Consider the following 25938-nt stretch of genomic DNA (forward strand, 5'->3'; position numbering starts at 1 on the left):
ACATATTATGTAGTTATTGCACCTTCCAGTGATCTAAATCAGAGACAAACCCATAAGGTCTCGTAGTCTGAGCCCCTCTGGGCTCCTCTTTCATGGTTCCTTCAAATGATTCCACTGCCAATGAGAATTTTGCCAGATTATCGAGGATTGAATTTCTCACCGGAAGCTGAGAGCTGAAATGAGTGCAGTATTGTTCTCACTCAGGATAAGACAAGTTACAGCTGCAGAGCACCATGTTCCCACTGTTGGAGGGAAGGATCTTCCAGGCTCCAGTCTACAGCAGGGACACAGAACCTGTCCTCACAGTCACCTCTGGATCTGAAGGCTGTCGTGTCCCTTCGAACTGACCGGATGATTTTCAGGTTCAGCTTCATGATCTGGGCTGAGAGTTTGTAATTCCTGCATTTCTCCAGGATCCTAAAATGGACAGAATGTGTTTGTTATACATGATGACAAATCTTCACTTTGTTCACTGAGATAAAGATGGGACAGAGTGACGGGCAGAGTGGGGGGAGGGGTGTGGGACAGGGCAGGGGAGGGGAGTGGGACCAGGGAGAGGCAGGGGTGACTAATTGGACATAACAGATGTTACAAAGGGTCAGACAGAGACAAACACTCTCTGCAGAACCAGACACAGACTGTGAGAAATGGTAAATATCCATAATAATGTCCAAACAAGAATGTAATGAAACACTAAGGGATACTGTCTATGAAATTAAATTTAACCAGATATTATCGACAGTAACAGATGTTATGATTCCCACTAACCCATGTGTCAATACATGAGAGAGAGTGGCTTTATAAATACAGCAGGAAGATTCCATTGAGTTTATACATGTGTGAATTGAGAGAGGGAGAAATAACAGTGAATTTACAAACTATTTAAACACAAGAAAACTGCAGGAATTTATATGAAGAAAATACCTGTTCTATTTCAGCACAGTTTTTCTCGTTAGTTCCTTTGTTTCTGCCTGTAATGAATGAAATAATCAGTTATAAATTCTAGATGAATGATATACATTGTCGAAGATTATTTGTTGCTATTTTAACCGACCATTTATTCACAGCTGAGTCACAGATTTGTACAGCACAGAAAAAGGCCCTTTGGCCCATCTCATCATGCTGTGTATTTTCCCATCAACATCAATCCCATTTGTCCACATGAGGTCCATACCCTTCTAAACCCTGTCTATTTAAATGCCTTTCTAAATCCTTCTTGTAATATTAGACATAACATGTCCTTTTCTGTCAGTGTGTTCCAGATGTCAATCACTAACTGTTTAAAAAACTAATCCCACACATCTCCTTCAAAACTCCTTACTTTCACCTTAAATCCAAAAGCTGTTTTTGATACCCCTGTCATACCATGGGAAATGATTTTCACTCCCTGCCCCATCTATGCCTTTCACAACCTTGTATACTTATAAAGTCCCTCCTCAGCTGCCTTCACTCCAGGGAAACCAAGCCCAGCCGATGCAATCTCTCCCCATCACCAAATTCCTCCAATCCAGCAACATCCTGGTGAGTCTCCTCTGCACTCTCTCCAGTTCAACCACATCCTTCCTATGTTGTTGTGACCAGAACTACACACAGTACTTCCAGCGTGGCCTATACAGTATTTTGTAAATTTGCGATGTAGAATCATAGAGAATACAGCACAGGTACAGGCCCTTCAGCCCAACGAGTCCATGCTGACCACATTGTTCTCTCAGCTCATACCAATTTACTGTATTTGTCCCATATCTCTCCAAGCACTGTCCCTGAATGTACCGATCTAAGTATTTCTTACATGAAAAGATTGTACTTCCCACAACTGCTTCCTCTGGTATTTCGTTCCATCTACTCACCAACCTCTCTGTGCTCCTCAGATCCCCGTTAAATCTTTCCACTCTCACCTGAAATCTCTGCCCACCCCTAGATTTTGGCTCCCCTCCATGTTCCAATCCATAAAGACTTAGCCTGGCCAACTTCTCCCTATAACTCTAGTCTTGGCAATATCCTCGTAAATCTTTTCTGCTCTTGCTTTAGTTTAATTACGTCTTTCCTATAACAGGCTGAACAAAACTGTACACAGTACTCCAAGTGTGGTCTTACCAATGACTTATACAACTGCAGCATAATGTCCCAACTCCTCTACTCAGTGTCCTGACTGAAGATGGACAGCATGCTAAATGCCCTTTTCACCACCCTGTCTACCTGTGACACCACTTTCAATGAACGATGTACTTGTACTCCGAGGTCTCTCTGATCCATTACACTCCTTGGCGCCCAAATATTCAGAGTACCAGTCCCAAACTGGTTTGATTTTCCAAAATGCATCCAATACCTTATACTTTTCTCTATTGAAATCTATTTGCCACTTCTCAGTCCACTTCTGTAAATGATCAGGATCACTGTGTAATCCATGAAAACCTTCTTCACTATCAATATCTCCTCATTTTGAGTCATCTGCATATTTGTTGACCAAGCCTTGTGTATTCACATCCGAATAATTATATAAATAACAAATAACAAGGGTCCTAACACTGACACCACTAATCACTGGTCTCCATTCTGACAAACAACCTTTAAACACTCTCTGATTCCTACCTCTGAGCTCATCTTGAACCTACCCAGATTGTTCTCTCTGGAGTCCATGAGACCTAAACTTCCAGATGTGCCCACCATGTGGGACTTTGAAGGCTTTGCAATGGTCAAAGTAGACAATATCCTCTGCCCTACCCTCAGCTACAATGTTGGTTGCTTCCTCAAGGAACTCTAATATGACTTCCCATGCACAAAGCCATGTTGACCCTCCTAATTTCCTAATTTGGACTCCATCCATCCAAATCCTGGGAGATCCTGTCCCTCAGAATTCCTCTCCACCATCGATGTCTGGCTGACCAGCCGGTAGTTCCCAGGCTTTTCCTTGCTATACGTCTTAAACAATGGAATGATGTTAGCATCCTTGCAGTCTTTGGGAAATCCACTGGTGGCTAACAATGAAGCAAATATCTCTGTAAGGATCTGCACAATTTCTGCTATCGCCTTCCATAAAGTCAGAGGATATACTCAGGCAGACCCTGGGGATTTATCTCTTTTAATGCACTGCAAGGCTGCAAATGCCTCTTCCTTGGCAATATGTAGAATCTCCAACACATCTTCAGTTTTATCCCCTATCTCCTGAGTGAAAACAATATTCTCCTCAGTAAATACCAAGGGGGAATATTGGTTAAAAATACCACCTGTCTCCGACAGCTTGAGACACAGGCAGCCCTACTAATCTCTAAGGGCACTGACTTTCTCCCTACCCATCCTTTTACTCTTCCTATATCTATTGAACTTGGGAATTTTCCTTCACCTTACATGCCAGATCCATCTCCCACTCTGTCTTTTCCATCCTGATTTGGGGTGGCGCAGAGGCTAGCACGACGTTTTACAGTTCAGCTGACTCTGGTTCAAGTTCCACTGCTGCCTGGAAGGAGTTTGTGCGTACATTCTCCCTGTGACCATGTAGGCTACCTCCTACAGTTCAAAGACATAGGTTAATTGGTCATTGTAAATTGTCCCGTGATTAGGCTAGGATTAAATCAGGAGATTTCGGGGTGGCATGGCTCAAAGGACCAGAATGACCTATTCTGCATTGTATCTCAATAAATATATGAATATATTTACATCTTAAGAGTACTCTTAATCTTTTGAAAAAGATCAAGGGACTCACTTGTTCTCAACCTCCTAAACCAATGTACGCTTCCTTCATTTTCTTGACCAGACCCTCAGTATCTCTCACCAATTAGCATTCCTTAAATTTACTAGGTTTACACTTCACCCTAACAGAAACGTGCTGCTCCTGGATTCTTGATATCACACACTTAAAATTCCCCCCAGACATTCCATTTGTTCCTTGCCCCTCAAACAACCTCTCCCAATCAGCTCCTGTAAGTTAGATCCTGGCTAATTTCCTCAAAATTAGCCCTGCTCCAGTTTTGTATCCTAACCTGTGCTCCTATGCTATCCTTTTCCATCACTACTTTAAAAATAAAAGTATTCTGGTCACCAGGGCCAAGGAGTCCCCTGCCTGCCACCTCAGATACTTTCCCTGTCTCATCTTCCAGGAGGAGGTCCAGTGTTGCACCCTCCTGTCTCGGTCCCTCTACTCAGCAAACTTTCTAGAGATTCAAGATTATTTAATGTTATTTCCTGTACGCAAGTGTAAGGAGAACAAAATAATTGTTAATCTGGATCTAATGCAACACAAAAAATACAAAATATGAAGAACATGTTAATAATAATAAAAATTACACAATAAATATAAATATATAAGGCAGCTTATATACATAGATTGATGTCCATAAAGTGACACTGAGCTATACATAAGGTGACCGATGGGAAATAATAAAGTAATGGTGGAGTTAGCAGGTAGAGGTGTTGATCGGTCTTACTGCTTGGGGAAAGTAACTGTTTTTTGAGTCTGGTGGTCCTGGCAAGGATACTTCACAACCTCCTCCCTTATGGGAGTGAGACAAACAGTCCATGAGCAAGGTTTGCGGGATCCTTTATGATGTTACTGGTCCTTTTCCGACACCTTACTCTCTACATACTCTATGTGCTAAATGGCTGGTAGTCTGGTGCCAGTGATGGGTTGGTCAGTTTTAACTATCCATTTTGAAGCCTTCTTGTCCACCACAGTGCAGTTTCCATACCAAGTAGTGATGCAGCTTGTTACGATGCTGTCTACTGTGCATCTGTAGAATGATGTGAACATGGATGTGCACGGTCCAGCTCTCTTCAGCCTCCTCAGAAAAATGAGGCATTGGTGGTGATTCCCTGCCTGTGTAGGAGGTGTTCTGGGACATGAGAGGTTGTGTGTGATGTGCACTCCCAGGAGTTTGAAGCTGCTCGCAGTTTTCACTGCTGTGCCGCCAATATAAAGCAGGCTGCAAGTTCTTTTCAAGTCAATAACCATTTCCTTTCATGAATATATTTCCCAAATTCCACCCGACCCAGGCCTTCAACACTCTAATGACCCAGTCAATAATGTGAATATTAAAATCTACTAACACAACCCTGTCATTTTGATAATGGTGAGAAATGTCTATGCATAACTACTCCTCGAGTTCTCGCTGAATATTTAAGGGTCCATAATCCAACCCCACTAAAGTGACAATCCCTTTTTTCCTACATTTCAAACATACACTGGATGATCCTCCAAAGATGTCATCACTAATCACTGATGTTACATTCTCCCTTATCAAAAGGCAACATCGCCTCCTCATTTACCTGTACCTCTGTCATGGCTGTAGCATCTGTATTCTGGAGCACTGAGCTGCCAGTCCTGCCCTTCTCTCAGCCATGTTTCTGTAATGGCTGTAACATCCCAGTCCACAGACTCAATCTACTTGCTGAGTTCACTCACCTTACCTGTTAACTCATGCATTGAAAGTTTAATTGAGCATTCTTTTCCTTTCCCTGACTATCCTGATTCATAAACTTGCTCTCACGTTACTGCTTTATCCCATGTCATACTCCTGCACAGAAGCCCATCCAACTCCCAAGCATTCTTGCAAGAATATTGGACCCTCTCTGGTTCAAGTGTAACTTGTCCCTCTTCTACAGGATGTCTCCATTCCCAAAAGAGATCCCAATGATCTAAGAAACTGAATCTCCGCCCCTGCTCCAGGTCCTCAGCCATGAATTCATCCAGCCTATCTTTCTATTTCTGACCTTGCCTGGTGTCTCAATGCTTATATTCTATGGCCCAAATTTTAAAGACAAGCATACCATGTACATTCTCCTCCACACTATCAGCCAATGTTCCCTCTTCAAGGGAACTATGAACTTGGAACATTTCCTCCCACTTCCATCCTCCCCTTAAATTCACTTGGTTCATTTCTGACACCACTCTTTCCTTTCTCGATCTCTCTGTCTCCATCTCCATGGATAAACTGTCCACTGATATCTTTTATAAACCTACTGACTCTCATGGCTATCTTGACTATGCCTCCTCCCACTCTGTCTCCTGTAAAAATGCCATTCTATTTTCTCAGTTCCTTTGTTTTCACTGCATCAGTCTCCAAGATGACACTTCCCTTTCCAGGACATCAGAGATGTCCTACTTCTTCAAGAAGTAATGGTTTCCCTTTCTCCACAACTGATGCTGCCCTCACCCACATATCCTTCATTTCTTTAACATTCACCCTCACTCCTTTGCCATAACTCACTCGGCGCTGCAACAAGGATAAAGTTCTTCTTGTCCTCCGCCATCACCCATAACCCTCTGCATCCAGCACGTCATTCTCTGCAACTACCACCATCTTCAATGGGACCCTACCACCAAATAACATCTTTACCTCCCACTCCCACTCTCTGCTTTCCACAGGGATTGCTTCCTCCATGATTCCCCTCTTCATTCATTCATTTCTTGCCACTAATCTACTTGTTGACATATCCCTGCAAGCTGAAAAAAGTGCTACACCTGCCTATTCACTTCACCTCCGTTCAAGGCCCCAGACAGCAGCTCCAGTCGAGGCAACACTTCACCTGCAAATTTATTAGGGTTGTTCACTATATTTGGTGCTCCTGATGCAGCCTACTCCACATTGTTTAGACGTGATGTAGGTTGGAGTCCACTTTGTTGAATCCATTCCCTCCATCTGCAAAAGAAGCAGGATTTTCTGGTGGCCAACCATTTTAATTTCAATCCCCATTCTGTAATATCTGTCATGGCCTCTTCTACTGGAATGATGAGGCCACTCTCAGGTTGGAGGAGAATCATCTCATATTCTATCTGGGTAGCCTCCAATTTTTTGGCATGAACACTGATTTCTCCAACTTCCAGTAATTTTCCCTCTTCCACTATTCCCCTCTGGCCCCCTCTACCTCTTCTCTTCACACCTTCCTATCACCTCCCCCTAGTGCCCCTCCCACTCCCCCTTCTCCCATGTTCCACTCTCCTCGCCTATCAGATTCCTTCTCCAGCCTTTTGTCTTCTCCATCTATCACCTCCAGCTTCTTACTTCATCTCACTCCCCTGCCCACCTGGCTTCACCTACAACACACAGCCCAGCACCTTATTCTGGTTTCTTCTCCCTTCCTTTTCAGTCCTGTTGAGGGGTCTCGGTCTGAAACATTGACTGTTTATTCATTTCCATTGATGCTGCCTGACCTGCTGAGCTCTTCCAGCATTTTGTGTGTGCTATGAACTTCAAATCCTCAGTCTCTCTGTTCAACATTTCTGCCATGTACTGCAGATGTCCAAGTCCTATTTTGACTCTGCAATATGCTTGATCTTATACTTGTGAAGATTAAGTTCCACTTGCTAATGCTCTACCCAACTCTCCATCTGATCCACATCCTATTACAGACTTGAACAACTTTTCTCACCATCCACAACACCACCAATTCTCATGTCATTTGTAAGCTTACTAACAATACCTCCTACACTCACAACTAAGTCATTAATATATACTGTATCACAAAGTGCAGAAGTCCTAGAACCATTTGCCACTGTACACAAGTAGGTGCAGACTTCAAATCAGAAAAAAACATTCTTCCAACACAACCTCTGCTTTCTGTCCATAAGACCATAAAACAATGGAGCAGAATGAGGCCATTCAACCCATCGAGTCTGCTCCACCATTCCATCATAGCAGATCCCAGATCTCAGTCAACCATAATCATGCTCTTCACATCTACACTGTCTTCATCAATCTTCCTTTCCATCTCCTCAGATTAGACAGATTCGGTTTCCCTGACACTGGGCCTTACTGGCAATCTATAATCAGATCCTGACCTTCCTAATTATACACAACTCCCATGACTTAGAATTCTCTGCAATAATTTCCCTGCAGGCACAGAAATCACCTGAATGCAAACCAAAAGTTCAGGACTTCCACACTCCAGCAGGAGTCCCAATCCCCATCAGCTCATCTACTATGAGATTACAGCACCTCTAGGTAGAACTTCCAACAGAATCCAACAAAACCTGGGCCGGCTCTGTGCCCGATTGACAGCAGCCAGTTGGGACTGAGTTGATAACATTCTGGAGATTTCCCCACAACTGTTCCCTTTAGAAGCTGATGAGACCAGGGGAACGTTTTCAAACTGATTGAGTCCTTTAGAAAATGTTTTGATTTTGATACTTACTGCAAACTGGAAAGGATCTGGATAACGTTATAACAACTGTGACTGCTGATAGAGTGAATATGACCCAGACTGGAATGTTGGTCTCGCAGCTTTGATCTGAAATGTACAGAAGTGAGCCCACTGAGTAAGTACACTGTTTTTCCACACACAATCCCAGTTTAAAGGTACATTCAACACAGTCATATGTCCAATAACATTCATGAGACAAAACATGTTAATCACTGTTCAAAGTTAACTTATTATCAAAATACGTTATGTCAGCATTTACTAGTTTAAGATTCATTTTCTTGCAGGCATTCACCGTAGAAGAGAGAAATACAATAGGATCACTGAATAACTACATACAAACAATCCGCAACTCTCCAATCCTCCAGAACCTCTCCCATACCCATTGGTGATGCAAAGATCATCACCAGAGGCTCAGAAATCTCCTCTCTCACCTCCCACAGTAGCCTGGGGTACATCTCATCCAGTCCCAGTGACTTATCCAACTTGATGCTTTCCAAAAGCTCCAGCACATCCTCTTCCTTAATATCTACATGCTCAAGCTTTGCAGTCTGCTGTAAGTCATCCCTACAATCGCCAAGATCCTTTTCTGTACTGAATACTGAAGCAAAGTATTCATTAAGACCTCTGTTATCTCCTCCGGTTCCATACACACTTTTCCACTGTCACACTTGATTGGTCCTATTCTCTCACGTCTTATCTTCTTGCTCTTCACTTACTTGTAGAATGCCTTGGGGTTTGCCTTAATCCTCTCTGTCTCTCCTAATTTCATTCTTAAACTCCTTCCTACTAGCCATATAATCCTCTAAATCTCTATCATTACCTAGTTTTTTTTAAACCTTTCGTAAGCTCTTCTTTTCTTCTTGACTAGATTTACAACAGCCTTTGTACACCACGGTTCCTGTACCCTACCATCCTTTCCCTGTCTCATGGGAACGTACCTATGCAGAACCCCACGCAAATATTTCCCTGAACATTTGCCACCATTCTTCCTTTTGTTTCCCTGAGAACATCTGTTCCCAATTTATGCTGCCAAGTTCCTGCCTGATAGCCTTATCTTTCCCCTTACTCCAATTAAACGCTTTCCCAACTTGTCTGTTCCTATCCATTTCCAATGCTATGGTAAAGGAGATAGAATTGTGAGCACTATCTCCAAAATGCTCTCCCACTGAGAGATCTGATGCCTGAAAAGGTTCATTTCTCAAGACCACATCAAGTACAACCTCTCCTCTTGTAGGTTTATCTACATATTGTGTCAAGAAACCTTCCGGAACACACCTAATAAACTCCACCCCATCTAAACCCCTTGCTCTAGTGGGATGCCAATCGATATTTGGGAAATTAAAATCACCCATCACAACAACCCTGTTATTATTACACCTTTCCAGAATCTGTATCTCTATCTGCTCCTCGATGTCCCTGTTACTATCGGGGGGTCTATAAAAAACACCCAGGAGAGTTATTGACCTGTTCCTAACTTCCACCCAGAGACTCCATAGACAATCCCTCCAGAACTTCCTCCTTTTCTGCAGCCATGACATTATCTCTGATGAAGAGTGCCATGCCCCCACCTCTTTTTCCTCACTCCCTGTCCTTTCTGAAACGTTTAAAGCCTGGCACTCGAAGTAACCATTCCTGCCCCTGAGCCATCCAAATCTCTGTAATGGCCAAAACATCCAAGTACTGATCCACACTCTAAGCTCATCCGCTATGTTCATAATAATCCTTGCATTACAATAGACACATCTCAAACCATCCGTCTGAGCGCATCCCTTCTCTATCACCTGCCTACCTTCCCTCACACACTGTCTCCAAGCTTTCTCTATTTGTGAGCCAACTGCCTTTTCCTTTGTCACTTCAGTTCATTTCCCACTCCCCAGCAATTCTAGTTTAAACTCTCCCCAATAGCCTTTGCAAACCTCCCTGCCAGGATATTGGTCCCCCTGGGATTCAAGTGTAACCCCTCCTTTGGAGATGGAGGAACTGAGGAACTGGTGTAGGGAGCAGGGTTTCAGATTTCAGGATAATTGGGACCTCTTCTGGGGCAGGTGGGACCTGTACAAGAGAGACGGGTTACGCTTGAACTACAGGGGAATCAATATCCTTTCAGAGAGGTTTGTTAATGCTATCGGGGGGGCTTTAAACTAGATTTGCAGGGGGATGGGAACCAAAGTGCCAGAGCTCAGAGTGTGGCTGGGGTGAAAATAAATGATGTTAAAAGTTCAAGCAAATCCACTAATAGAAAGGTTGTGAGTGGTGGTAAAAATCTTCTGAGGTGTATATATTTCAATGCTAGGAGTATTGCAGGGAAGGCGGATGAGTTGAGTGCTTGGATTGACACGTGGAATTATGATGTTGTAGCAATTAGTGAAACTTGGCTACAGGAGGGGCAGGACTGGCAGCTTAGTATTCCAGGGTTCTGATGTTTCAGATGTGATCGAGGCAGAGGAATGAAAGGTGGGGGAGCAGCATTGCTTGTTAGGGAAAATATTACAGCAGTGCTCAGGCAGGACAGATTAGAGGGCTTGTCTACTGAATCCTTGTGGGTGGAGCTGAGAAACAGGAAAGGTATGGCCACATTAGTGGGATTGTATTACAGACCACCCAATAGTCAAAGAGAATTGGAAGTGCAAATCTGCAGAGAGATAGCAGGCAACTGCAGGAAACATAAAGTTGTGGTGGTAGGAGATTTTAATTTTCCATATATTGATTGGGTCTCCCATACTGTTAGGGGTCTAGATGGTTTAGAGTTTGTAAAATGTGCTCAGGAAAGTTTTCTAAATCAATATATAGAGGGACCAACTAGAGGGGATGCAATATTGGATCTCCTGTTAGGAAATGAGTTAGGACAAGTGACAGAAGTCTGTGTAGGGGAGCACTTTGGTTCCAGTGATCATAACACCATTAGTTTCAACTTGATCATGGACAAGGATAGATCTGGTCCTAGGGCTGAGGTTCTTAACTGGAAGAAGGCCAAATTTGAAGAAATGAGAAAGGATCTAAAAAGTGTGGATTGGGACAGGTTGTTCTCTGGCATGGATGTGATCGGTAGGTGGGAAACCTTCAAAGCAGAAATTTTGAGAGTGCAGAATTTGTATGTTCCTGTCAGGATTAAAGGCAAGGTGAATAGGAATAAGGAACTTGGTTCTCAAGGGATCTTGCAATTCTGATAAAGAAGAAGAGGGAGTTGTATGATGTGTATAGGAAGCAGGAAGTAAATAAGGTGCTTGAGGAGTATAAGAAGTGCAAGAAAATACTTAAGAAAGAAATCAGGAGGGCTAAAAGAAGACATGAGGTTACCTTGGCAGTGAAAGTGAAGGATAATCCAAAGAGCTTTTACAGGTATATTAAGAGCAAAAAGATTGTAAGGGATAAAATTGGTCCTCTTGAAGATCAGAGTGGTCGGCTATATGCGGAACCAAAGGAATTGGGGTGATCTTAAATAGGTTTTTTGCGTCTGTATTTACTGAGGAAACTGGCATGAAGTCTATGGAATTAAGGGAAACAAGTAGTGAGATCATGGAAACTGTACAGATCGAAAAGGAGGAGGTCCTTGCTGTCTTGAGGAAAATTAAAGTGGATAAATCCCCGGGACCTGACAGGGTGTTCCCTTGGACCTTGAAGGGGACTAGTGTTGAAATTGCAGGGGCCCTGGATGAAATATTTAAAATGTCGCTGTCAACAGGTGAGGTGCCGGAGGATTGGAGAGTGGCTCATGTTGTTCCGTTGTTTGAAAAAGGGTCGAAAAGTAATCTGGGAAATTATAGGCCAGTAAGTTTAACGTTGGTTGTAGGTAAGTTATTGGAGGGAGTACTAAGAGACAGAATCTACAAGCATTTGGATAGACAGGGACTTATTAGGGAGAGTCAACATGGCTTTGTGCGTGGTAGATCATGTTTGACCAATCTATTGGAGCTTTTCGAGGAGGTTACCAGGAAAGTGGATGAAGGGAAGGCAGTGGATATTGTCTACATGGACTTCAGTAAGGCCTTTGACAAGGTCCCGCATGGGAGGTTAGTTAGGAAAATTCAGTCGCTAGGTATACATGGAGAGGTGGTAAATTGGATTAGACATTGGCTCAATGGAAGAAGCCAAAGAGTGGTAGTAGAGAATTGCTTCTCCGAGTGGAGGCCTGTGACTAGTGGTGTGCCACAGGGATCAGTGCTGGGTCCATTGTTATTTGTCATCTATATCAATGATCTGGATGATAATGTGGTAAATTGGATCAGCAAGTTTGCTGATGATACAAAGATTGGAGGTGTAGTAGACAGTGAGGAAGGTTTTCAGAGCCTGCAGAGGGACTTGGACCAGCTGGAAAAATGGGCTGAAAAATGGCAGATGGAGTTTAATACTGACAAGTGTGAGGTATTGCGTGTTGTAAGGACAAACCAACGTAGAACATACAGGGTTAATGGTAAGGCACTGAGGAGTGCAGTGGAACAGAGGGATCTGGGAATACAGATACAAAATTCCCTAAAAGTGGCGTCACAGGTAGATAGGATCGTAAAGGGAGCTTTTGGTACATTGGCCTTTATTAATCAAAGTATTGAGTATAAGAGCTGGAATGTTATGATGAGGTTGTATAAGGCATTGGTGAGGCTGAATCTGGAGTATTGTGTTCAGTTTTGGTCACCAAATTACAGGAAGGATATAAATAAGGTTGAAAGAGTGCAGAGAAGGTTTACAAGGATGTTGCCGGGACTTGAGAAACTCAGTTACAGAGAAAGGTTGAATAGGTTAGGACTTTATTCCCTGGAGCGTAGAAGAATGAGGGGTGATTTGATAGAGGTATATAAAATTATGATGGGTATAGATAGAGTGAATGCAAGCAGGCTTTTTCCACTGAGGCAAGGGGAGAAAAAAACCAGAGAACATGGGTTAAGGGTGAGGGGGGAAAAGTTTAAAGGGAACATTAGGTGGGGCTTCTTCACACAGAGAGTGGTGGGAGTATGGAATGAGCTGCCAGACGAGGTGGTAAATGCGGGTTCTTTTTTAACATTTAAGAATAAATTGGACAGATACATGGATGGGAGGTGTATGGAGGGATATGGTCCGTGCGCAGGTCAGTGGGACTAGGCAGAAAATGGTTTGGCACAGCCAAGAAGGGCCAAAAGGCCTGTTTTTGTGCTGTGGTTTTCATGGTTTCTATGGTTTATGGTTTTTTAACAGTCACACCTGCCCCAAAAGAGGTCCCAATGATCCAGAAATCTGAATTCCTGCCCCCGCTCCAATCCCTCAGCCACGCGTTTATCCTCCACCTCATTCTATTCATATACTCACTGCCACGTGGCACAGCCAGTATTCCCGAGATTACTACCTTTGTGGTCCTGCTTCTCAACCTCCTTCCTATCTCCCTGTAGTCTGTTTTCAGGACCGCCTCCCTTTTCCTACCTATGTCATTGGTACCAATATGTACCACGACCTCTGGCTGTTCTCCTTCCCACTTCAGGATATCGTGAACGTGATCTGAAACATCCCGGACCCTGGCATCTGGCAGGCAAACTACCATCCATGTTTTTTTCTTGTGTTTGCAGAATCGCCTGTTTGACGCCCTAACTATAGAGTCCCTTATTACTGCTGCCTTCTTCCTTTCCCTGCCCTTCTGAGCCACAGGGACAGACTCTGTGCCAGAGATGCAGCCACCGTTGCTCCACCCAGGTAGGCCATCTTCCCCAACAGTACTCAAACAGGAGTACTTACTGTTATGGGGGCAGCCACTGGGGTACTCTCTAGTATCTGCCTCTTGCCATTCCCTCTCTTGATTGTTACACACTTATCTGTCTCCCGAGGCCCTGGTGTGACTACCTGCCTATAACTCCTCTCTGTCACCTCTTCACTCTCCCTGACCAGACGAAGATCATCGAGCTGCATCTCCAGTTCCCTAACCCGATCTCGAAGGAGCTGTAGCTCCATGCCCCTGTCGCAGATGTGGCCCTCCGGGAGGCTGTGAGTCTCCCGGACTTCCCACATCTCACCCCGAGCACAGAACACTGGCCTCACACACACACTTTCTGCCCATATTCTACACAGATAATGTACCTCACCTCGACCCATTATCGCCGAAGCCTTGTTGAGCCAAAGCCTTCCTATTTTGTCACCCTGTACTCTTTCGCCCATTCTATAAAGCTGTCTTCTTTTTAAACTCTTCTCGCTGTTCTCACTGGCTGACGTCCACGTGCTTGCGCAGTCATGTCCTGATCAAACCACTGAGGAAATAACCATCCCCTTTTAAACTCTTCTCACTGGCTGACGTCCACGCACTTGCGCAGTTGTGTCCTGATTGGAGGTTTGCATAGAGATAGCTCAGGAAGTTATAGACCAGTGAGTCTTATTTCAGTGGTTGGTAAGTTGATGGAGAAGATCCTGAGAGGCAGGATTTATGAACATTTGGAGAGGTATAATGTGATTAGGAATAGCCAGCATGGCTTTGTCAAAGGCAGGTCATGCCTTATGAGCCTGATTGAATTTTTTGAGGATGTGACTAAACACATTGATGAAGGTAGAGCAGTAGGTGTAGTGTATAGGGATTTCAGCAAGACATTTGATAAGGTACCTCACGCAAGGCGTATTGAGAAAGTAAGGAGGAATGGGATCCAAGGGGACATTGCTTTGTGGATCCAGAATTGGCTTGCTCACATAAGGAAAAGAGTGTTTGTAGACGGGTCATATTCTTCATGCAGGTCAGTGACCAGTGGTGTGCCTCAGGGATCTGTTCTAGGTCCCTACTCTTTGTGATTTTTATAAATGACCTGGATGAGGAAGTGGAGGGATAGTTTAGTAAGTTTGCTGGTGACACAAAGGTTGCAGTGTTGTGGATAGTGTGAAGGGTTGTCAAAGGTTACAGTAGGACACTGATAGGATGCAAAACTGGGCTGAGAAGTAGCAGATGGAGTTCAACCTAGATAAGTGTGAGGTGGTTTATTTCGGTAGGCCAAATGACGGCAGAATATAGTATTAATGGTAAGACTCTTGGCAGTGTGGAGGATCAGAGGGATCTTGGGATCCGAGTCCATAGGACACTCAAAGCTGCTGCACATGTTGACTCTGTGGTTAAGAAGCCATACAGTGCATTGGCCTTCATTAATCGTGGGATTGAGTTTCGGAGCCGAGAGGTAATATTGCAGCTATACAAGACCTGGTCAGACCCTACTTGGAGTACTCTGCTCAGTTCTGGTTGCTTCACTACAGGAAGGATGTGGAAACCATAGAAAGGGTACCAAGGAGGCTTACAAGGGTGTTGACTGGTTTGGGGAGCATGCCTTACGAGAATAGGTTGAGAGAACCCAGCTTTTCTACTTGGAGCAACGGAGAATGAGAGGTGACCTGATGGAGGTATACAAGATGATAAGAGGCATAGATCGTTTGGATAGTCCGTGACTTTTTCCCAGGGCTGAAATGGCTAGCACGAGAGGGCACAGTTTTAAGGTGCTTTGAAGTAGGTGCAGAGGAGATGTCAAGGGTAAGTTTTTTTATGCAGTGATGGTGAGTGTGACGAATGGGCTGCCAGCAATGGTGGTGGAGACGGATACGATAAGGTCTTTCAAGAGATTTCTGGATAGGCGCATGGAGCTTAGAAAAATAGAGGGCTATGGGGAACCCTAGGTAATTTCTAAGGTGAGGACATGTTTGGCACGGCTTTATGGGCCAAAGGGGCTGTATTGTGCTGTAGGTTTTCTATATTTCTATGTTTTTTAAGTTTCTACTGTATGTACAAACAAAGACAGACAAACAGTCAATTCAAAAGAAGTCAAATTGGGCAACCAAATTAAGCATGATTTGTAGAGTCCTTGAAAGTGAGTCTATAGTTTGTGGCATTAGTTCGGAACTGAGGTGAGTGAAGTTATCCACACTGGTTCAGGAGCCTGATGGTTGAGGGGTAATAACTGTTCCTGAGCTGGCAGTATGGGATCTAAGGCACCTGTACCTCCTACCCGATGGCAGCAGTGAAATGGTGGGGGTTCTCGGTGATGGATGCTGCTTTCTTGTGGAATCGCTCACTGATGTGCTCAATGGTGGGGAGGGCTTTGTCTGTGATGGGCTGGACTGCGTCCACCACGTTTTCTAGACTTTTCTGTTTGTAGGCCACAGTACTACAGCGACTATTTTAATGCAATTTAAGAACATTTGTGCACATACCTTTAGACACAATCCAGCAAAGGAGGGCAATGAGGATGAAGACAAGAGCCACAATGTTACAAATATTCAGTCGCCACCACCACTGCTTGTCTTCTAGAGTCCACAGGGAGAAATGAACAACAACATTAGAACTGTTTCAAACTGTTTCAAAACTGAAGTAACAGATCAACACAAACAGTTCTACATATGTTTCAGTGGACAAGTGTTCCAGATAACAGACATCGATTATTATTGGTCAGGTTGGCTGTGATAATGAGACAATTCCAGCAGGGTAGAAAAGGACCAGGTGTCAGAGCAATGCAGTGAGGGAGGTTCAGGGAGTTCACTCCACTGTCAGTGTGTGGAGATCCCAGCAGAGACTAAAGACCTTGTGGTTAGTTCTGGAAATCTACCTTCGAACCTGGGTAGCCATTATCCTCAGACCATGAACATGGAAATGGCAGGAAGACTGCAATCTCTCTGTGTACACACTGAGCAAATAAGACAAGACCCATCCCACTGTATTTAAGCTCAGTCGCATTATCTTAGTGGTCAAGTGCTGCAATTGACATGGTCTTGCCAGTGGTGATAATAACAAGTCCCAGCTTCAGCAATGGAGTTACACTGTTTGTCTGTGAACCCTGGCTCCATGGTGAATATTGGAACATTAAGGCACCTCAATGCTTAAAGGTGTCAGGCGGTGACAGGTGATGCTCTACTCCAAGGTGAAAACATAACAATATGGGGACAGGCAGGTCTGCATGAATGATTAGGCATTTAATAGTACGTGAATGTAGGGGCTGCCCAGGAAGTTCATCACCAGATGAAGGGGATACCTCTCCTTCTTCATTTCAATTCATCCAGGCTGTTGCTCTTGGTAACACATTTTAGTGTTCATCTTCAATTACTCTCAACAAAGTTGTGATGTAGCCCAATGTTTTGCCTCCCAAACATCTTGCCACTCTATTAAAACCCACTCTTGGAACAGATTCCCTCTCACATTCCTTCCCACTGTATTTTCAATGCCCAAACATGTAAACGACTTCAGGGGTCACTCAAATCCTGAATCACACCTTCTGCAACATCACTGAGTCTCCTGACCCAATCTAACTGCTTCCTCAGTCACTCTGCTTGGTTCACCCACCATCTCAACTCCTTCAGGTCCAATTCCCCAGGTCCCTGATGAAAAACTCATTTAACCCAACATTATCAAATCCAGCTCCACCAGAGGTCTGACTGTTCATTGTACAATCAAAATCAGAGGCAGAATCAGGTTTATCACCAGCATATGTCATAAAATGTGTTAACAATACAATGCAATACATAATAATAGAAAAAGACTGTGAATTACAGTAATTAATATTCTGTATTTTAAATCATTACATTAAATAAGTAGTGCAAAAATAGAAATAGAAAAGTAGTAAGGTAGTGTTCATGGGTTCAATGTCTGTTCAGAAATCAGGTGGCAGAGGGGAATTAGCTGTTCCTCAATCACTGAGTACATGCCTTCACGCTTCTGTACCTCCTTCCTGATGGTAGCAATTAGAACCAAGTATGATGGACGCCATGTTTTAAGGCATCGCTCCTTGAAGATGTTTGGGATACTGTGGAGGCAGGTGCCCATGATGGAGCTGACTATGTTTATAACTCAGTATCCTATTTCGATCCTGTGCAGTAGCCCCCACCCATACCAGATGGTGATGCGGGCAGATAGAATGCTCTCCACGGTACACCTGTAGAAATTTACAAGAGTTTCTGGTGTCGTACCAAATCTCCTCAAACTCCTAATGAAATATAACCACTGTCTTCTTTGTAGCTGTGTCGATATGTTGGGCCCAGTTTAGATCCTCAAGCAATATTGATATCCAGCAGTTCAAAATGCTCACTCTTTCCACTTCTGATCCCTCTATGAGCACTGGTGTGTGTTTCCTCGTCTTACCCTTCCTGAAGTTCACAATCAGTTCTTCGGCCTTACTGACACTGAGAGTAAGGTTGTTGCTGCGACACCATTCAGCTAGCTGATATATAACACTCCTGTACACTCTCTCATCTCTACTTAAAATTCTGCCAACACAGTTGTATCATCAGCAAATTTATAGATGGCATTTGAGCTATGCCTTCTCACACAGACATGGGTGTATTGAAAGTAGGTCAGTAGGCTAAGCACACATCCTTGAGGTGTGCCAGTGTTGATTGTCAGTGAGGTCGAGATGTTATTTCCATTCGACAAAGATTGTGCTCTTCCAGTTAAGAAGTTGAGGATCCATTTGCAGAGGGAGGTATAGAGCCCATGTTCTGGAGCTTTTTGATTAGAATTGTAGGAATGATTGTGTTAAACGCTGAGCTGCAGTCAATAAACAGCATCCTGACATAGGTACAGCAATTGTATTGTCCAGGTGATCTAAGACTCTAGTGAAAAGCCAATGAGATCATGTTAGCCATTCTCCTATTGTGGACAGATTGCAGTGGGTCCAGGTCTTTGCTGAGACAGGTTAATTCTAGCCGTAACCAATCTCTTAAAGCATTTCATCATCATAGATGTGACTGCTACTGGATTATAGTCATTAAGGCAACTCACACTGCACTTCTTGGGCACTGGTATAATTGTTGCCCTTTTGAAGCAGGGCAGCTTCTGTCTCTAACCAGTGAGGGATTGAAAATGTCTTTGGCACAGATTTTCAGAGCCCTGCCAGGTACCCTTTGGGGCCTATTGCCTTCTGAGGGGTCACCCTCTGGAAAGACAGCCTGACATTGGCCTCCAATACATAGTTCACAGTGTCACTGGGTGCCGCAAGATTCTCATAGCTCCTCCCTTTCAAAGTGAGCATAAAAGGCATTGAGCTCCTTTGGGAGTGAAACGTCATTGCCATTCATGATGATAGGTTACATTCAAATGTTATACCATTGCAGTTATCTTTAATTCACCACATTTCCGTAATCCACCCTCTTGAAGTTTTCCAACAAAATGCATTAAACCCATGGATGGTTGTCACTGAACCTGTTCATCTGACTCTGTAGCTTCCCTCCCTTCCCTTTGCCCACTGCACCAACCTTCCTGAATACTCCTTGTGTCCTGACATTGAAACTTCATCTCTCTCTGTACTCTTAACACATTCTCTCTCCTATCTCACCTTACTCTCGAATCTTGACCCTGATCGTTACCAAGTTCCAGCGCCTAATGTTAATGACATTGGTCATGGTTCCTCTCAGGGATTTTCCTCCTGATTTTCAATCTCCCACCACAAAATATTCCACTCTGGAGAAATAAACCATCATTCCATGACATTATGACCCCAGCAACAACGACTCTTCTCCAAATCCCTGAACACCTTGAGGTCTCCAAAGTCCCTGGCCAACTTCCCCTCAATTTGAGGCTTTGGTTTGTTATATTGAGTCCCACTAGAGAACTAAAGCAGAACACATCAGGATCACAACTTATTGTGTGATGTCTGTAAATAACGTGCTCCTGCACAGCTCGTCTACAGACTGTGATACAGGTGACCACTATCCACTCCATCAAGGTCTCTTTAATATAAATACACGAGTGGAGGGCATCCCCCTCCCACACCCACTCCTTCCCCCTGACCTGATCTCATCTATCATCTGCCGGCTTCTACTCCTCACCCTCTCTCCACCTTCTTATTCTGGCTTTTGTCCTTTCCTTTCTGGTCCTGATGAAGTGTCTTGGCTTGAAACATCAGCTCGAAACTTATCCAACTCTTCACCTCCCTCTCCTTATTCATGCCGCTCCCTGAATCCAAGCTCTTGTTCAAGACTGGAGTCACCTGGGCTGTTGTTGTTTTCTGTGACATGCTGACACATTTCATTTGATATTTTGTCTGTCAGTACCATGGGACATTTTATTACACAATTGTTGGTAATTGTAGCTATTGCTACCAGTTTTTGTACAATGAAAGATTGTATGGTAAAGTTGTTCTCAGAAAGCCAGGAAGTCCTTGAATTAATTAGCAAGGAAAGAGCAACAATATCTGGAAACTGTCATTTTATAACCTGTTCAGGACTGGGAGGTGGTGGTGTTCTCATGAGTTAACTGTCTGCGTTGGCAACACCAGTTTGTGTTGGTCACTGAAGAAAAAAAAAATGAAAATATTTGAAATATTGCTGCCATTCACTCCAAATCCCGATCAGTTAGAGAGGCACTCACCAACCTGCAATCAAGTGTCAGGGAGAGAACCCCACATCTCCAGCTCTTTGCAGATTTCGAATAGGCTGTTATCCTCCATCCCATAGTCCTCAGGAGAAGGGGTGTATCTTCCTCATCCTCACCTCAAAGCTAATTTGGTGTTATATTATGATTTGACATATAAATTATTATGGAATTGACCCTCCCTCTTCAGGGCCACTTCTCCGAAAACCCGCTCTGCAGTCGGGTCAGAGTTGACTCCAGAACAACTCCAGACATTCTGTGTCACCACTTCATATCTCAACCTGTCAATCATGTAGGACAATTGCATTCCGGATGCCACAGGAATCCAGAGACTCTGTGGGGATGGGGTGGGGGTATGTGGGAGGAGTTCATTTTGTCAACATGAGTCACTTGGTATTTCTGCTGAAATGTAAATTAGACAATAACAGGTACCTGGAGATCCTTTCCTTGACCAGCACATGAATATAATAGCATATGCTGTAGAAAACACCAGTCCCACCATCGATGTAACGGCAACTCCTACATCCTCTGGTCTGAGGCCTGCAACGAAAAGCATTGAATAACTGTATCTGTGACCAAATCAAGGTCATAAGAGGAGAGAATGCTGCCTCTTGAACAGAAGACTGATGCCCACATGAACTGAAAAACTCAGCTAATTTTCTGTGAAGAGGGACAGCAGTGAACTTCTCCAATTTCACAGCACCTTTCATAGAAACATAAAAAACCTACAGCACAATACAGGCCCTTCGGCACACAAAGTTGTGCCGAACATGTCCCTCCCTTAGAAATTACTAGCCTTACCAATGGCCCTCTATTTTTCTAATCTCCATGTACCTATCCAAAAGTCTCTTAAAAGACCCTATTGCAGGGGTCCTCAACCTTTATGCACCGCGGGCTGGTTTATTACTGACAATATTCTTGTGGACCAGCCAACCGGGGGAGTAGGGGGTAGGGTTGCCAATGGACAAGAGTAGCAGTCAAATACGTTGTGTTTACCCTGAGAAAGACTACCATGACCATGGAGCCTTGCGCGGGCACAGTGTGCGCATGCGTGACGTGCACGTGTGTGTACGTGCCGATTTTTTTCTACAAATCATTTTTGGCGATTCTGTTTAGTGAAACTACACTATACATACATTATTTCTACTTTATATAGGCTGTGTATTTATCATATCATTCCTGCTTTTACTATATGTTTGTGTTATTTTAGGTTTTATGTAATACAGCGCATGAATATAGTGATAAGTCACTTGAGTCAATAGCATCATGACATTTTAAGTAACATTTGGATATTAAACACACAGCACCTATTTTCCCTGTATGAACATATAAAATCATTGCAACACACCAATATCGCTGAATCAGTGGGAGCCCTGGGCTTGTTTCCCTGCAACAAGACCGTGCCATCGAGGGGTGATGGGAGACCACGATACTCGAACGGGGTTCCTTATGTCCAGTGTATTCCGCAATTTAGTTTTCATTGCATCCATTGCAGAAAAGCCCACTTTGCAGAGATATGATGTTGGAAATGAAAGAAATATTTTCAGTGCTTTCGTGGCTATCTCAGGATATTCAGCCTTGACTTTGATCCGGAATGCCAGCAGAGATGTTACGTCAAACATACTTTTCAGCCCGCCATCATTTGCAAGCTCGAGGAGTTGATCTTCTTCCTGCGCTGACATGGATGATGCGCGGGTAATGACCTCACATGTGTAATGACCCTGCGTGAGTTCAAGCTCAACAGTGGGCGTGACAAGGAATGAGGAAAGGTGCAGCTGACTCCTATCGCCAATTCATATCATTTCCACGCGGCCCGGTAGCACATGCTTTGCAGCCTGGTACCGGTCTGCGACCCTGTGGTTGGGGATCGCTGCTCTATTTTATCTGCCTCCACCACCATTGCCGGCAACCCATTCCATGCACTCACCACTCTCTGCGTAAAAAGCTTACCTCTGACATCTCCTCTGTACCTGCTCCACAGCACCTTAAAACTCTGTCCTCTTGTGGCAAGCATTTCAGCCCTGGGAAAAAGCCTCTGACTATCCACAAGAGCAATGATTCTCATCATCTTTTACACCTCTATCAGGTCACCTCTCATCCTCCATCACTCCAAGGAGAAAAGGCCGAGTTCACTCGACCTGTTTCCATAAGGCAAGCTCCCCAGTCCAGGCAACATCCTTGTAAATCTCCTCTGCACTCTTTCTATGGTTTCCACATCCTTCCTATAGTGAGGTGACCAGAACTGAGCACAGTACTCCAAGTGGGGTCTGACCAGGTCCTATATAGCTGCAACATTACCTCTTGGCTCCAAAATTCAATTCTACGATTGATGAAGGCCAATACACTGTATGCCTTCTTTATCACAGAGTCAACCTACGCAGCTGCTTTGAGTGTCCTATGGACTCGGACCCCAAGATCCCTCTAATCCTCCACACTGCCAAGAGTCTTACCATTAATACTATATTCTGCCATCATATTTCACCTATCAAAATGAACCACTTCACACTTACCTGTGTTGATCTCCATCTGCCACTTCTCAGCCCAGTTTTGCATCCTATCAATGTCCCTGCTGTAATCTCTGGCAGCTCTCCACACTATCCACTGTGTCATCAGCAAACTTACTAACCCATCCCTCCATTTCCTCATCCAGGTCATTTATAAAAATCACGAAGAGTAAGAGTCCCAGAACAGGTCCCTGAGGCACAACACTGGTCACCAACCTCCATGCAAAAAATCTTTCATCACACTCTGTTCAAGAGCAGATCTCTGCCAATGATCTCGTGCAGTCAGTGTTGGAGGGAATGTGGAGCGTGGTGTATACTGAGCAAGGCTGAACAAAAAGCAGTGTGACAGAAACCGACAGGCTGATGAGTGATGCTGGTTTCATATTTCCTCATGATACAGAGGGACGTCACTGACACTTTGTCAGTTCTCAGAGCAAATCTCATCAACCCCATTCCCAACCACCCCCCTATTTCCCTGCAACCTGTTTCTTGTCCGTGCTTCACCTGCTACTTGCTGAGAATTCCCAGCAGATTCAGGTTTTAATTCCAGGAGCAGGTGATTTAGTCCCTCAAACTGTTCACAGCTGACAAATGACCCAGCTCCACACGGCCAGTGTTACGGAGGCTTTGTGGGGACGGAGATTGAGACCTGAACCCCCAGGATCCAGATACAGATCTGAGAAATCTACACCACACTCACTCAAATGGCAAAACTAAAACAGAGAGGATCAGCAGGGTCATGGGAAGGAATGGAAGGAGGGGGAAAGAAAATCAGCACCGGCAGAATAAATGGTTGTTGTTGGGGTGTTTGGGAGCCCTGAGGGATGAAGGTCAGAAATTAATAGTTCCACGAGCATCAGTGAAATGCCATTAAAGTCTAAACCTCCAGCAGATCTCCCTGTGGGAAAGGACTTCAGCTGTGGGACTGAGGACTTCAGGTGCTGGTGGTCCTGGTAAAGCAGTTCACAACATCCTGACTGAGATACTCTCTCCATTCCAACCAAACTCCAGAGAACCGAGTTCATCATTTACATGCAAATACAGAATAATATTTCAGCACATACCTTTAAATGTCATCCAGAAAGTTGTAGCAATGATGATGACAATGAGAAAACCAACATTATAGACAGACATCCATCCTATAAATCTAGATAAGCCTTTGGGTAAATGAAAATTAATCAGTTTGAAAGTCATAGTGACAGATCTACACAAATTATTAAACACAGTCATCAATTTACAATGAAGGTGGATCCTGAGTCAGTCAGACTTCTTAAACACAGGGAAACCCAACCGGTTCAGAAATGGAGCAGAAATCAGAACACCGGACTGAAGAAAGTCCAGGGATCTCTCTCACACTGACAGCAAGCAGAGAATCCAGGAAACAACAGAAAAACACAAACACATATTTAATAACTTCTATATTCCCTTATTGAGTGTCTGCACATGCAGAATTGGCAGATACACTGAAGTCTCCCTGTGTACATATCCAGCAGATGAGGTAACAATCCACTGCAAATCAGCTTTGTATTATTCTAGAGATGGTGGAAGTTTCAGCTGATGTGGTCCTGCCTGTGGTGACAATACCCAGCCCCAGCTACAGCACTGAAGTTCCACTGTGAAGCCTGTTCTGTTGTTGAGGACTGAACCATCACCACACCCAGATGCTCGCGGCTTCAAACAGTGTTCTGGTCAAAGAAAAAACTGAACTCAATGTGAGCGCAGACTAAACTGTCCAAATGCTGGGACATTTAACATGGATAAGGATAGTGGTTGTCCAGGAAGTCCATTGGTAACCAGTGATACATGTCTGAGGGATTGTCCACCATAAGATCCAAGGGACACTTTTCCTTCACCCAAATATTTTAGTTCATTCAGACTAATGGGTTCAGTAATTATTGTTTATATTCATTGGCTCTCCAGAAAGCTGTCCTTATTTTGCTTCCCACCCATGTTCAAGCTCATATTTTTTTCTCAAAGTACATATATGTCCCTGTATACGACCCTGAGATTCATTTTCTTGTGGCATACTCAATAAATCAAAAGCATAATAAGTATAACAGAATCAATGAAAGCCCACCCAACCGGTGCACAGAAGACAACAAACTGCAAATTCAAAAATTAATAACAATAATAAATAAGCAATAAATATTGAGAACATAAGATGACGAGTGCTTGAAATAGAGTCCATTGGTTGTGGGATCATTTCAATGATGGGTCAAGTGAAGTTGAGTGAAGTTACTGCAGTCAACTGGCATGTTACTGCACTGGAAAATTCCTCTTATGAAACATCTTCTCTCACATGTCTTAGCTCTACATTTTCAAATTTCCAACCACACAATCCATATTTCAAGAGCAACCAAAATGCTGACTCACATACACCTCAATATCAGCAAATCTTTTGATCCTATTACAATGTTACTCCCTCATCTAAGTGACTGCTGTGGTAGAGCCTCCATCTGCTCTTCCTCACCTGAGAGATGCAAGTGTGGGTGTGTCCTTAATAAAAAATGTCTTTAAACGTCCATCGTCAGATCTCGCTGCACCCTATTCAGTATCATCAGGTCCTGCTCTCCTTCACCAAATGTTCATTCAAAGACTATGCAGAAATGCAAAGAGAAGCCCTAATTCACCACTGTTTCCACAATTCACCATGCTGAAATATTCTAACAATGTGCACTGAACCCATGAATGGCTGGGCTTCAGACTGTGCATCTGCCCCTGTAGTTTCCCTACTTCCCTTTGCCCACTGGACCAACCCTCCCAAATGTCCCTCGATGTCCTGGTGTTGAAATTGCATTGAGTCTGGATTCTATCCATTTTTTTTCCATGCTCAACCCTCCTTCTGTTAGATCCTGTTCATCTCCAACCTCCTCTCCTGGTTCCAATGTTAATGCCATTGTGAATAGTTCCCTCTCCTCAGGTATTGTTCCTCACCCTTTCACATCTCCTATCACCAGCTCTGTGCACAAAACAAAAGGCAAGACCCCACTTTCCTTACCACATGGAAGGAGGCCATTCAGC

General features: G+C 43.9%; 1 protein-coding gene across 3 annotated transcripts in view; it reads right to left on the reverse strand.

Moving 5' to 3' along the window:
- Positions 1-280: 280 nt before the first annotated feature.
- LOC134346684 (uncharacterized) overlaps positions 281-25938 on the reverse strand; it is a 90699-nt gene continuing 65041 nt past the window's right edge. For 2 of the 3 annotated variants that reach the window (XM_063048192.1, XM_063048191.1), the window contains 6 exons: positions 23982-24074; positions 20846-20953; positions 16267-16359; positions 8125-8220; positions 925-971; positions 281-417 (listed from right to left, as the gene is read on the reverse strand). In XM_063048192.1, coding sequence (XP_062904262.1) covers positions 307-417; positions 925-971; positions 8125-8220; positions 16267-16359; positions 20846-20953; positions 23982-24074 — 548 coding nt within the window. In that variant the 3' untranslated portion in view covers positions 281-306. Of the gene's footprint in view, positions 418-924; positions 972-3345; positions 3505-8124; positions 8221-16266; positions 16360-20845; positions 20954-23981; positions 24075-25938 lie in introns of all 3 variants that reach the window. The other variant, XR_010017987.1, reaches the window with a different exon arrangement.

Source organism: Mobula hypostoma, chromosome 5, assembly GCF_963921235.1.
Source record: "Mobula hypostoma chromosome 5, sMobHyp1.1, whole genome shotgun sequence".
Classification (NCBI taxonomy): Eukaryota; Metazoa; Chordata; class Chondrichthyes; order Myliobatiformes; family Myliobatidae; genus Mobula; species Mobula hypostoma.